This window comes from Myodes glareolus, chromosome 7, assembly GCF_982192425.1.
Source record: "Myodes glareolus chromosome 7, mMyoGla1.1, whole genome shotgun sequence".
Classification (NCBI taxonomy): domain Eukaryota; kingdom Metazoa; phylum Chordata; class Mammalia; order Rodentia; family Cricetidae; genus Myodes; species Myodes glareolus.
The window spans coordinates 78,668,866-78,681,680 of NC_142032.1; the positions used below are offsets into that span (position 1 = coordinate 78,668,866).

General features: G+C 53.4%; 1 protein-coding gene across 1 annotated transcript in view; it reads left to right on the forward strand.

Annotated features, from left to right (window-relative positions):
• Gtf3c1 (general transcription factor IIIC subunit 1) overlaps positions 1-8,689 on the forward strand; it is a 66,265-nt gene extending 57,576 nt beyond the window's left edge. Inside the window, exons 30-37 of the mRNA XM_048460572.3 lie at positions 231-403; positions 1,196-1,483; positions 2,309-2,568; positions 4,122-4,411; positions 5,201-5,708; positions 6,224-6,263; positions 6,940-7,132; positions 7,916-8,689. Of these exons, the coding sequence (XP_048316529.3) occupies positions 231-403; positions 1,196-1,483; positions 2,309-2,568; positions 4,122-4,411; positions 5,201-5,708; positions 6,224-6,263; positions 6,940-7,132; positions 7,916-8,143 (1,980 nt within the window). The 3' untranslated portion in view covers positions 8,144-8,689. The remainder of the gene's footprint in view (positions 1-230; positions 404-1,195; positions 1,484-2,308; positions 2,569-4,121; positions 4,412-5,200; positions 5,709-6,223; positions 6,264-6,939; positions 7,133-7,915) is intronic.
• Positions 8,690-12,815: the final 4,126 nt, after the last annotated feature.

Here is a 12,815-nt window from a genome sequence, read left to right on the forward strand (position 1 = left end):
GGTTTCACTTAGGCCTCACAGCAAGGCTTTGGAGTGTCACTTAACTGTTAGTGTGCGCTGTCACCAGGAAATCCCAGAGTCAGTACTATCCAAGAGCCTTAGAGCCTCTTGGGACATCCAGGCTGGTCAGCTGAGCCAGCCTTCCTGTGAGTGGCCCCTTGCAGTGTCTATGCTGCCATGGTTAGCTCCCCTTCTGGCCAAGCACCTCACCCTGCCATGTGCTATTACAGATCTTCCGTCTCTACCGGGAGTTCCGGGAACCTGTACTGGTGCGGGCCTTCATGGAGTGCCAAAAGAGGAGCCTGGTCAACCGGCGCCGTGTCAGCCATTCCCAGGGTCCCAAGAAGAACCGTGCTGTGCCCTTTGTGCCCATGTCCTACCAGCTTTCCCAGTCGTACTACAAGTGAGTGTCCTCAGGAGCAGAGAGCTTGGTCCGGGAAAGGGTTCTCTTTCTGCCTGTCTCCCATGCAGGAGTGTTGCCATGAAACAAGTGAAGGAAAGTTAGTTTCAAGTTTTGTAAGCAATCCAGGTAGCAAAGCACCAGCCTAGTGGGCTACCCTTATCCCACCCCCATACAACTCAGGGCCTTTTGCATCACCTGCACCCTTCAGGGCTGGGCGGGGTGCCCTCAGAACCGCTGCACCACTAGCCTCTCATTGCAGGTGGGGAAGCCCTCATTCAGGCATGTCATGCCAGCCTCAAGACAGTGGGGGCCACATTTGGACATTAGATGGCTCCACCACTAGTCCTTTTGGCTTCCTCCTTCCTAGCTCCTCGCCCTGATGAACTGGACTCCTTTGCTTCTGGGTGTGGTTGGCAAGTGGGTCCCTGTTCCCTGGGCTTTTGTTGGAGAGTTGGCCTCTTACATCTGCAGACAGTGAGATTGGACACGTGTATGTCCTATCAGCTGTCAAAAAAGGAGGTTCCTCCTCCTTGGGTCAGCAGCTGTTGGCGTGAGGTGTTGCAGGGTCTTGGCTTAGATGAACTGGCCCCACCTGGAATGAACAAGGTGAGTAGGGATGAAATGCCTAGACTCCATTGGCATTGGGCTGCCGCACTCCTTCCCATCACAGTGGGTAAGAGTGCTTCCGGGCACAAGAGTGCAGACTGTTCTGAGTGTTGTGACTTCCACAGGTGGCCCAGCACAGCCTTTCCAGCACTCTTCAGTGGCCTTTCCTTTCTGCCTTGCCTGCAGGCTTTTCACGTGGCGATTTCCCACCACCGTCTGCACCGAGTCCTTCCAGTTCTACGACAGACTCCGGGCCGCCAACATGCTGGACCAGCCCGATCATTTTTCCTTCAAGGACCTGGATAGCAATGACCCTCCAAGTGACCTGGTGGCCTTTTCTTTGGATAGCCCTGGAGGTTACTGTGTGACAGCCCTGGCCCTCTTCTCCCTGGGCCTCCTCTCTGTTGATGTCAGAATCCCGGAGCAGATAGTGGTGGTGGACAGCTCCATGGTGGAGAGTGAGGTCATGAAGAGGTCAGAGCCCAGAGCAGAGCCATGCGTGTGACTCTGGTCACAGTTTGGGGACATGCAGATTCTTGGGGTGTTCATTAGGAGTGGTCATTTATTCTCATTGTTTTGGTACTGGCAGGGTTATTTGGTCTGAGCGTGTGTTCTATGGGCATGTTCTTGTGGGAATGTGCACGTTGTATATGTACGTGTTCTCTTGGGAGTGTGCGCATGTGATTGCAGGTGCAGAAGCCAGAGAATGAATTGAGTACCTTTCCCACTCTTCTCATTTTTAACAGTCTCAAAATTCCTGTCAATTTAATTAGACTGGTTGACCAGTGAGCTTTAGGGATCTGCTTCCCCAGGACCTAGATTTCAGACATGCTACACCCCAGCTTTTATGTGGATGCTCAGGTCCCCATGCTTGCATGGCAGACACTTCACTGACCTTTTCCATTCAGCAAACATGCTCACTTTTGCATCTAGTGGGTGTGCAGAACCTTTGTAGAGGGGTCTGATGTTCCGGGATCTTGTGACTAGGCTTGGCAGGGCAGTATCCAGTGTTACCTATTGATTCCTTCTAGGGGATTGGATGAAGTGCTGCAAGGAAAGAGGCGTGAGCCAAGGTGCCTTACTGTGGCAGGGCTGAGCTGGGAATTCATGGGGAAGAAGAGGCTTTGGGTGGTGACAGAAAAATTTGTCTCAAGTAGAGACAAATGGTGGGGGATCGGGGCACCTGGAGTGAATGGTGTCTGTGACAGCTAACTGTAACCACTCAGTGAAAGCAAAGATGGCTGTGTGCCAGGTAGACTTAGTCCAAGTCCAGCTACCTAGTTGTCTTCTCTTCTGCAGCTTGGGGAAAGATGGAGGCTTGGATGATGACGAGGAGGAGGAAGACCTGGATGAAGGTTCAGGGGCTAAGCGCCAGGGTGTGGAAGTAAAAGCCCATCAGGCCTCACACACCAAGTACCTGCTGATGAGGGGTTACTACACAATGCCTGGAGTGGTTAGTACGCGCAACCTGAACCCCAATGACAGCATTGTGGTCAATTCCTGTCAGGTGAAGTTCCGGCTGCGTAGCACCCCTGCATCCACCCATCTTGGACCCACAGGTGAGTATCCTGCCACAGTTCGGGTATGGAGAAACCCTGAGGCTGCTGGCCAGACACCCAGCCCTGGAGACATGAAGAGGAACATTGCTGTCAATAGCTGTCACGTCATTGGGCCTATCCATGCTTTATGACTCTGATCGCCTATGTGACACCTCCAGAACCTTGAGTCCCATAGTTTATGATGACACTGTTGAATCACATTATCTCTTTGCTGTGACAGATGGGACATCAGCTCCATTGCCACCACCTACCTCCTTCATGGCAGAGGAGCTCTAGGGAGGTCAGACAGGATCACTCATCACTCAGGGAGCGCTAAATAGCTTACACCTTTGTCTGTGCTGGCACAGAATGGGAGTGGAAAGGCCCTGCCCTTGCAGTCAGCTGACCTTTGTGTGGTCAAGGTGGATTGTGTTTGCTGTTGCTGTCCCTTTTTATCCAGTCAGAACTCTGTTTTGTCTGAAGTTTGAAGCAGGCAAAAATACAGTGCCAACCTATAGGTCGATGTCTCAGCTAAAAAAAACTCTCCTGGGGCTGGAGAGATGGCTCAGAGGTTAAGAACACTGATTGTTCTTCCAGAGGTCCTGAGTTCAATTCCCAGCAACCACATGGTGGCTCACAGCCATCTGTAATGAAATCTGGTGCCCTCTTCTGGCATGCAGGCACACATGCAGACAGAACACTGTAAAAATAAATAAATAAATCTTTAAAAAAAAAACACTCCTGGAGGTGGGAGTGGTGGCGCACGCCTTTAATCCCAGCACTTGGGAGGCAGAGGCAGGAGGATCTCTGTGAGTTCGAGGCCAGCCTGACCTATAAGAGCTAGTTCCAGGACAGGCTCCAAAGCTACAGAGAAACCCTGTCTTGAAAAACCAAGAAAAAAGAAACTCTCCTGGGATCCTGCAGAGATAGTTCAGAGGTTAAGAACACTGGCTGCTCTTCCAGAGGTCTGGAGTTCAATTCCCAGCACCCACATGGTGGCTCACGACCATCTATAATGAGATAGATATAATGGTGTCATCTTTGTTGTATACATAAGAAAGAGAGAGGGAGGGGAAAGGAAGTGGGAGAGAGAGAGAAGGAAAGGAAAGGGAGGGAAGGAGAGACAGAAAGAGAGAGAGAGAGAGAGAGAGAGAGAGAGAGAGAGAGAGAGAAGGAAAGAAAGAAAGAAAGAAAGAAAGAAAGAAAGAAAGAAAGAAAGAAAGAAAGAAAGAAAGAAAGAAAGAAAGAAGAAAGAGAAGAAAGCAAGCAGGCAGGCTTTCCTGGATAGAGTGAAGAACCTGTCTGCATGGAAGTGGCCCAGGGCCAGGTTAACTTAAGGTTAAGGTTAGGTTAAGAGGTGCCTCAGTACACCTGCAGTGGGACTGCAGCCCGGCCCATAGTCACATACCAAGAGTCTTGACTGCTATTGCCCAGTATGTCCCCTGAAGGTGACCCGATGACTTCTTGAGGAGCAGTGAACGGGTGCTAGAGCAGATCTTGCCTCAGTAACCATGTGTTGGTTCCAAGAAGGGCTTCTGTTTGCTGATTTTTTTAACTCTTCGTCATGGTCTCAGGGTTCACAGGCACACCGCTGGAAGAGCTCCAGGCAGGGCCTTCCTGCCTCCCTGCCTCCTTCACCAGCCTGGTGGATCCACAGCTGCACACCTCCTCCCCAGAAGAGTTTGCCCACCAGATGGCCCAATCTGGCTACAGCCCTGAGGATGTAGCTGCTTCCCTGGAGATCCTGCAAGCTGTCGCAGCTGCCGACTGCTTCGGGGTTGACAGGGAGAAGCTAAGCAGACAGTTCTCTGCCTTGGAGAAGATAGTGGGCGAGCGGACCAGGACGTTCTCCGACTATGTCCAGGTAGGCTCAGCTCAGGGGCAGACAGTTGCAGAGCAGAAGTGGTGTGTGCCCGTGGTGGTGGGGTTTCCTCCCCTTTAATTGAAAAGTCAGAATATGTCCCCTACACTCCATTACAGGCCCTGGCTGAGCCCTGTAGCAGCTGTCCCTCCTAGGAAATACCATTTGCATGGCTTAAAGTATTCTTACCCTTACTTATTGTAATCCTGGAAATTAACTGAGAGACCTCAGATGTTCTCAGGCTGTGGAGAAAGAGCCCACTGACCAAGAGAGGTTTGCAGGCCAGGTGCTTTCTACTGGCCTCAGCACCCTGGCAAGGTCAGATAGCCAAGGTGCAAGGCCTGGACTCTGGCTGTCAATGAGCTTGAGGGGTTTATAGGAAAAAGGAGTGATAGTGATTCCTGGCCACTTTCTGCACAGAAGTTGACAGTAGGGGCAGGTGTGACCTCAGCACAAGGAGAGTCTTGTTATTGTATTGAAGCAGTGGCCGCCTTTGTAGAGCTGGACTGTCAGGACCACAGAAGGACGCACAAGGCAGGAGAGTCAGAGGTGCAGCACTTCTGTGGTTTCAGGCATCGGGCCGTGTCATGAAGTAACACAGTAGGTACAGAAAGAGCCCGCAAAGGTCCATGCGGCTTACAGCTCCAGGGCAGGATGCCAGGCTTGTTTTCTTTAGACCTGGGCTTATGCTTGCTGAGAATACTTGACACTAGCTGGGAGTGCCATCCGCACATCACCTACCTAGTGAAAGCCATGCCTTCTTCCCAGACAGACCTTGGTCTCTTTTTCTAGGACCTCTTGGAACAGCAACAAGTGATGGAAGTTGGAGGCAACACTGTGCGCTTGGTGGCCATGGCCTCTGCCCATCCCTGGCTCCTGCATTCAATGCGTCTGAGAGACACAGAAGGAGACATCAAGGCCTCAGGGAATGATTCCCAAGCAAAACTCCCTGAGGGATCTACTGGTGAAGATCAAACCTCTGAGGGGACAGCAGTGCCTTCAGACAGCTCCCACGGCACCAGAAAGCGTGCCCACAGCTCTGTTGAGAGCCATGAGACTGATGCCAAGGAGACCATAGGGCTCCCTGCCAAGAGGTCCACACTCCAGGATGACCGAGTGGCTGCCAGCCCTAGGCCTGGGGGAGAAGAGCAGATAGAGGCCCAAGCCTCGGCTCTGTTTGCAGCTCCTGAAGATGCAGGTGCAGGGATCCCCAGTCAGGAGAACCAAGAGAGTGTTGGTGTCTCGGGCCTAGAGCTGGGCTGTGAGTTCCCGCTTCCAGAAGGCTCTGAAGACCCCCGAGGTACTAACCCTAACATTTGTCCCTATGTTCTGTCCATCTCAGACTGGGAACCTGCCCTGCCCTCAGTGGCTCTGCCTACAGGGCTCCACCTGGACAACCTAGCAGGAGGGGAGCCCCAGGCTTGCAGTGGTGACCAGGGAGAGGTTCTCTGGACGGAGCACCCTTATTCCTAGAAGCCTCTGAGCCTTGGCCAGTAGCAGGGCACTTCCCTGTGAGATCTACCGCTGCTTCTACAAACTGTTTCTGACAGCTTTACACACTCTGCCCTGGGACCAAGGCTCTTGGCTGGGAAATGAGGGCCTTGCTGACTTCACTGTGCCAGGATCAGCTCTGCACCTGCCATGTACTGGCTATGCCTCTGGTGTACTGGCCTCAGCCACTAGAGTACCATACAATGAGTAGAAGACTATTTTTCTGGTCACTGCTTATTCACCTTGGTGTCTGTTGAATGAGGGACAAGGGACATGACCTCCCACTCTGCCTTCTAAGAGCCTGCACATTTTCCTCTCTTACAGGACTTACAGAGAGCAACATGGCCCAGGCAGCATGGGAAAGGTAATGGGGGTCTTTGGCAGGGAGGGGCAGAGCATGGAGAAAGTGTGACTCCATGTCAGTCACTGTATGAGGCTCCTTCATAGGGTGCAAGCCTGGGTAGTTTGCCCTGAAGAGAGGTTCCCAGGCAAGGGCTTTGAGCAGTCCTCTCCTGGGCCTACTCCCATAGCCCACTGTACCCTCACACCCATCTTAGATGAGGAGAGGGCCTTCACCATCAGCCTGTGACCACATTAACAGGAACTCAGCCCCTCAGTCCTGTAGCTGAGAGAAGGCTTTCGAAGGGTTGCACTCTTCTGCCTTGAAGAGGCACCTTCAGTGGCCCTTCCTAGTCAGGGCCCACAGAGACCCTCTAGAAGTTCCTTCCTCCATGTGTATGTGGCCTTAGCCCACCAAGGCTTTGTACTCTGAATCTGCTCCTCCAGGGTTCAGCCATGACCACTAGAGCTACCAAAGTCCTGGGTTAGTGGCAGCTTTGTGCCAGAGGTAGAAATCTGTGAGGGAGCCAGCAGGGGGAGCCTCTGGTCTAGGCTACAGTTGACCTCAGCCAGAGATGAGCAAACAGACTGAAGAGTAGTTGCCTAGATAGTAGCCAAGTCCTGGGCCTCACTGAGCCAAAGTAGCCTGTTTATGACCAGCATGTCCCCTCCCTCTCTGACATCAAATGTTCATCTTGCAGCGGCTGTGAAAAAGTGTGTTTCATTGGCCGCCCATGGCGTGGCGTGGACGGGCGCCTGAATATGCCGGTGTGCAAAGGAATGATGGAGGCCGTGCTGTACCACATCATGTCCAGGCCTGGTGTTCCCGAGAGCTGCCTGCTGCAGTACTACCAGGGGGTCCTGCAGCCTGTTGCCGTGCTCGAGCTGCTCCGGGTAGGGCTTGGCGTCTGAGCTCAGCTGGGTGGGAGGCACACAGGGCAGGGTGAGTCCATGAGAGACTGCACCTCAGGTGTCACCGCCTCAGCTTACCTTCAGTGCCTTCTTTCATTAGCAGAGGGGTCTGCTACTGTTGCTGAGGCCCTGCCTGGCTTTTGACCCCCTTCTCCCTTGGCCTGCTGCAGCCCACCCCTGAAGCAAGCTCCCTCTCCCTTGGAAACGTTTGCACTTGGTCTGTCTTCCCCTGCCCTGCCATTGTCCTCCAGACCCACACTTGGGGTCACATGCTCACAGATTCTTGGGAACCCGAGGTAAATAAGTGGGGTGGCGTGGAAAGCCTAGGACCATGTGATCATTACTTTCCACAAGCAGCTGCTGTCCAGCCGGAGCTCCCATTCCCAGGGTGCCCTGGGCCCCAGCTTCCTAGCAAGCTAGGAACTTGACATTTAGTGTGACATTCCCTGAACTTCCTAGCAGTCATTCCAGGCAGAGTTTCATGTGGGGCCAGCCAGGTGGTGGGAATCCACTGCAGCCTTTGGTGACTGAAGAGTACCTGACTGTCCTCCAGAGGTGCTTGTCACTGTGACACCCATACCTGCCATCCCTCCTCCTGCCCGTCTTGCCTACGCCTTCCTGCTAAGTCCTGCCTCTCCTCGAGGCCATGTTTGGCCATCTTCTTTCTACTTAGGGAAAGTTATGTGCATTTCATAAATGGAGCAAGGCCAGGCCCCCAGGCAAGCGGGTCAGTACTATTGTAACCCCACATGTCTTTATCTGCAGGGCCTAGAGTCCCTTGGCTGTATCCAGAAGCGCCTGCTGAGGAAGCCAGCAGCTGTCTCACTCTTCTCCAAGCCTGTGGTGGAGGGCCTGGGCCAGGCCGGTGAGGCTGAAGCCCTCTCCTGCCATGAGAGCACTGTCACCTTCTATGAGCCTACGCTGGACTGCACCATCCGCCTGGGCCGTGTCTTCCCCCATGATGTCAACTGGAATAAGTGGATCCACTTATAGATGCTGTCCCCAGGCCAATGGAGGAGCCTCTGCCCATGCTTTATAGCTCACCCTAGACACACGAGCCCTGTCCCTCACACGTTACCACAGCTCAGCCAGGCCTAGCCTATGTGTAGCAGCTGCCGGGTAACTTCAGTCCCCTCCACTCTGCTGCTCTTGCTCCCAGATGCCCAGCCTTCTGCAGGCCCGTGTCCTGCTCTGAGCTCAGGCTCCAGCATCAGCAGTATCTGCAAGGGTAGATGTTGTTGGGAAGCAGAGCTGATGGCCAAGCCCTCAGTCTTCTGACACCCACACACCACTCAGAGGAGGGCTTTGTGGAGACCTGCCACAGGGATGCCTAGCAGAGTCCGCTCCCCTCTAGGTAGGACCTCCCAACTGGGGCTGGACCAAGCCCAGGTCTCTGACTTTTTGTGGAGACCCCTCCTGCCAGAAGCAAGACCTCTAGGTTTTGCTTTTGTTTTGTTCTTTTATTTTGTTCTTTTCTCATTAGATACAAGCCCCTGGCATGTATTTATTTATTTTTTAATTAAAGTGAGATCAAATGCATTAGTTTTGTGTTTGCCTAATGAGCGTTGTTCCCCAAGGGATTCCCCTACTTTCCAGCTGTGACCCAGCCTAGTGTGGGTGCCCAAGTTGGTGGTTCCCAGAGAGGGAGGTAAGCATTGGCCCTGGGAAAGGCCAGCATAGCCTCCTTCAGCAGGGCCCAGACCTGCCCCTCCACAGGGCATCTCCTAGCCCTGCCTGGGAGGATCTGGTCCCTTCAAGTTCTCTAAAAAGACATTTAACTTGTTTTTGGCAACAGTTAAAAATCTTTAGTTTCCACTGGGCATTGGTGGTGCACGCCTTTAATCCCAGCACTCAGGAGGCAGAAGCAGGCGGATCTCTGAGTTCAAAGCCAGTCTGGTCTACAAGAGCTAGTTCCAGGACAGGCTCCAAAAGCTACAAAGAAAAAAACAAACAAACAAAAAGTTTCACCTTATAGGGTAAAGAAAACTTAGATTTTGTTTGTTTGTTTTTGTTTTTGTTTTTTTGAGACAGGGTTTCTCTGGGTTTAAAGGCGTGTGCCACCACCGCCCAACTGAAAACTTAGATTTTTACCTTTTTTTTTTTTTTTAATGCAAACAAGTCTTAGCAGCAAGACTTGCCTTCATTATGACAGTCAGGAGAGCCATGGAAACCACTTGCCACAGCTGGCCTGATCCTCTGTTTCCTGCCCCTCCCTGTCTATCTTTCCTGCCTACTTAAGGGGCATGGCTCTTGGTGGCCTCACCTGGCTTGCAGCCTATCTCATCCTCCCACGTCACTGCCCTGATCGCTGTAAGCCACGCCCCCGTGGAAAGAGGTGAGGATGGGACCACAACAGGGAGCCCCACATAGACCCTTGGTAATGTTCTAGGAAAGTGGGGCAGTGAAGGTGCCGTGTTCAGGAGCAGAGCCTGCCTGTCACGCTGCATATGAGGCCGGGAGCCAGCAGTCGAGTTCTGCCTTACATCCAGGTCTCAGCTGAGATAGGCCTGGGGACCTAGAGGCCATCAAGCATGGACTCAGAGAGCTCAGCAGTACCCTCTTGGTCTACATGGACCATTTGGGAAGCATGTTTGGGAGGGGACATGGGGTTTCAGATACACTCAAGCAGACACAGGGCTTATTTGAGCCTTCGTTCCCCCAACCCCTCCCTTCTATGTAGCCCTCAGTTCTGGGTCTGCTCATTCTACCGCCTGCCCTTTCGTTCGTCATCCACTTATGCATCCATCTGCCTGTCTGTCCTCCCACGGACTACCCATCCAAACAGCGGGATAGCGGCAGCCTGTCCAAGCTCTACACAAAGACCTCTAGAAACTTCAGCAGGCCGGTGAGTCCAAAGTCCCTGGGGAGGACAGGAGGAAGGAGACCTCCAGCTAGAAACCAGGGAGCTGCTGGGCTGCTGAGAACTTCCGGGTCAGAGGAGAGGAAATGGTGAACAAGCAGTAGCAAAGGCTTCGAAAAGGCAATGCAGGGCTGCTGTGCCTCCCGACCCCAAGAGCTACGCTGGCTGGCTCCTCACCTCGCCAGACCTTGTCACTTCTCACCAAGGACTATGGGAGGTGGCACTGGGCTACCTGGCCTGCCACAGGTCCTCGGCTATGTGATCCGTTCCCTGTGTACCTACAATCTGGCCCTCTTTATCCTTTCTTTTGTTTCTTTAGGAAAACAGCATCCAAATGGTTCTCTTAGACGTAGAACTTGCACACATGGCTCAGGCCTTCCTGCGCCTACCTCTCCAGGACATTCGGAGGCCTTTTGCATTTACACGCACGAGGGCACACCCTGGGAAACAGACCTTCGTGTCATTTGCTGCGAATGATGCCCGTGATGCAGCTCACTTTCCTTCCATAACATCCCTGGGACACCTGGGGCTACCAAGACAGCAAAACAGCCTCCTGCGCTGGAGCCTGAGTTTATACAGAGCTTCCCACCCCCACCCCCACCCCCAGAGCGCATCTCATGCAGGGTCTTCATCTTCCAGCCTGTTTAGGGGCTCAGTCCCTCCCCTCTCCAAGCCCTGCCCAGGTCATAGTCACTCTACTGTGGTCAGAGTCCACTTTTCAGCTGACCCAACCGAGGACTAGAGCCGCCTGCACGTGAGTAATGGTGAGATGCCTCTTCTGAGCTCCCTGGCTAGCCATCCCTCCCCTGGCCTCTTGACCGCACTGATTTTCCAGCTGTGTGAACGTGTGTGTCCGTGTGTGTCTCTCACCACCCCTCAGTGTGCAAGGCAATCCCGTTCACTGGAGGGCTGGGGTTCAGGCCTTGCTGAATTAAACTGCCCCTCGGTCTCCTGGCTTTAGCATCAACAACTCTCACCAGTGTTTCTTGTTCCCGCCTCTGGCTGGCAGGAGACCTGGAAGGCTGTCTGACTCCTGTTCAGCAGCAGAGGGCAGCAGCAACCTGTGAAACCTCCCGGAACCAGGGTGACTTCCTGCAAAAATGCTACTGAGAGCACATATCTGCACGCACATCAGACACCGTTCTGGACACGACAGAGAGCTCGTGTCACGGCCATCCTGAGAAGCACACATGACTCATGCCTGTTTCAAGGATGAGGAAACTGAGGGCCCACAAGGTTAAAACAGCTTCCACAAAGTTGGAAGCTAGTGGTAGGGCAGGTGTGATGGTTTTCCCGCCAGGCTGCCTGCCTCAAAGACCCTCCACAGCACCAAGGGTGGAGGGATGGAGAAGCAGCCCTGTGCTCACCGAAGAGCATAAGGCAAAGGTTCCTACACAGGGCTATCAAGTCAGGAAAGAAAGCTCAAAATTAGCGGGGGCAGGACCTCAGGTTGTCACGTGGTTGGGTGTAGTTCTGGCCTCTACAAACTTCTGGGAACTCTGCCTCCTTTCCATGTCTTCTGCAGGTCCTGTGAGGACAGTTCCTCCATTCAGTCATTTCCCATAGCTGAGCATCCCTTCAGAGCCCTGCCCCATCTGGGGCCTGACGCACAGCAGCTTCAATCCTTGCCCCTGCTGATAGGAACAGACAGGTAGCATTGGGAGCAAAGCCAGGCCATGTGTGCTGCAGCTGGGAATAAGGGCCCCCGCCACAATTAGTCACCACACTGAGGTGCTGTGTAAACCGGACCCTGGCCCTGACACCTTTGTGTAAGCGCATGGATAGCTCTAGACAGAGCATGTCCCCTCTCCAGTTTGTCATTGGAGTCCATGCTTGTTCTACCGGCAGGAAAAGTTACAGCCACAGGAGAAATGGCTTGTCAGGACTCCCTGAGAGTTCTCCACCTGTTTCCTGTGGTATGGCTGGGGCTGGATGGGCCATGTGGGCTGTGCCACTTGGTAAGTGGTAGCCATGTCCAGGCAACTGCAGCCTGAGACACAAGGCTCTTTCTATCCGCTGAGGATGGCAAGCAAAACACAGCTTCCCGAGGGCTCAGTGGACTTGGGGAGTCCTTCACTGTGGCTTCTGTTCCCAGGGTGAGAGGTGGCTTTTCTCCTTGATACCTTCCTGCATGAGACCCTGGAGGCCCCAGACCACACCACAATGAAAATGCCCTGGAGATATTGGGGTAAGGTTGCTGGAGTTCTTGCAGAGGGGACACAGCTTTCAAGAGACCTGTGGGAGGGCAGAGGAGGCGTGCCACCTGCTGTCAGTGCCCAGCTCCCTGTGAGGCCACAAACAAACGACTCTAAGCAACTCTGCCCTGACCCCTGGTGTTTTTTTCATGCCCCTTCCTCGGGGCTTGAATGCCACACAAGCGCTGTGCTGTGAACCATGCCCCCAGCCCCCTCCCCTCCTCTCACTGAGGTCCTTAGGAAGGGAGTTGTCTTTTCATTGTGGTTGTTATAGAGCACTTCCTGCCACAAGCAACAGGAAACCACTGTTTGGTTGGAAGCGTCACCCCAGCCCCTGGCATCCATATATCTAAAGAGTCTGGAATGTTTGGGTGGAAGTTCCATCCCAAGCCCCCACCCCTGGGAGTTTTCACAGTCCAGACTCCACCTCCAAAAAAGCCCACCAAGCGATGACCCCTTCCCAGAGATGCTCAAGACCACTCCCACAGGGTATTTAAACAGCACCTCGGAGAATAAACACATGGTTTTCTGGGTCTTCCTTCCCTGGCTCCTCTCTGGGGGGCTGGAGAGCCACCCGGGAGCATTGATATCCGTTAAACCTGGGCTTTTT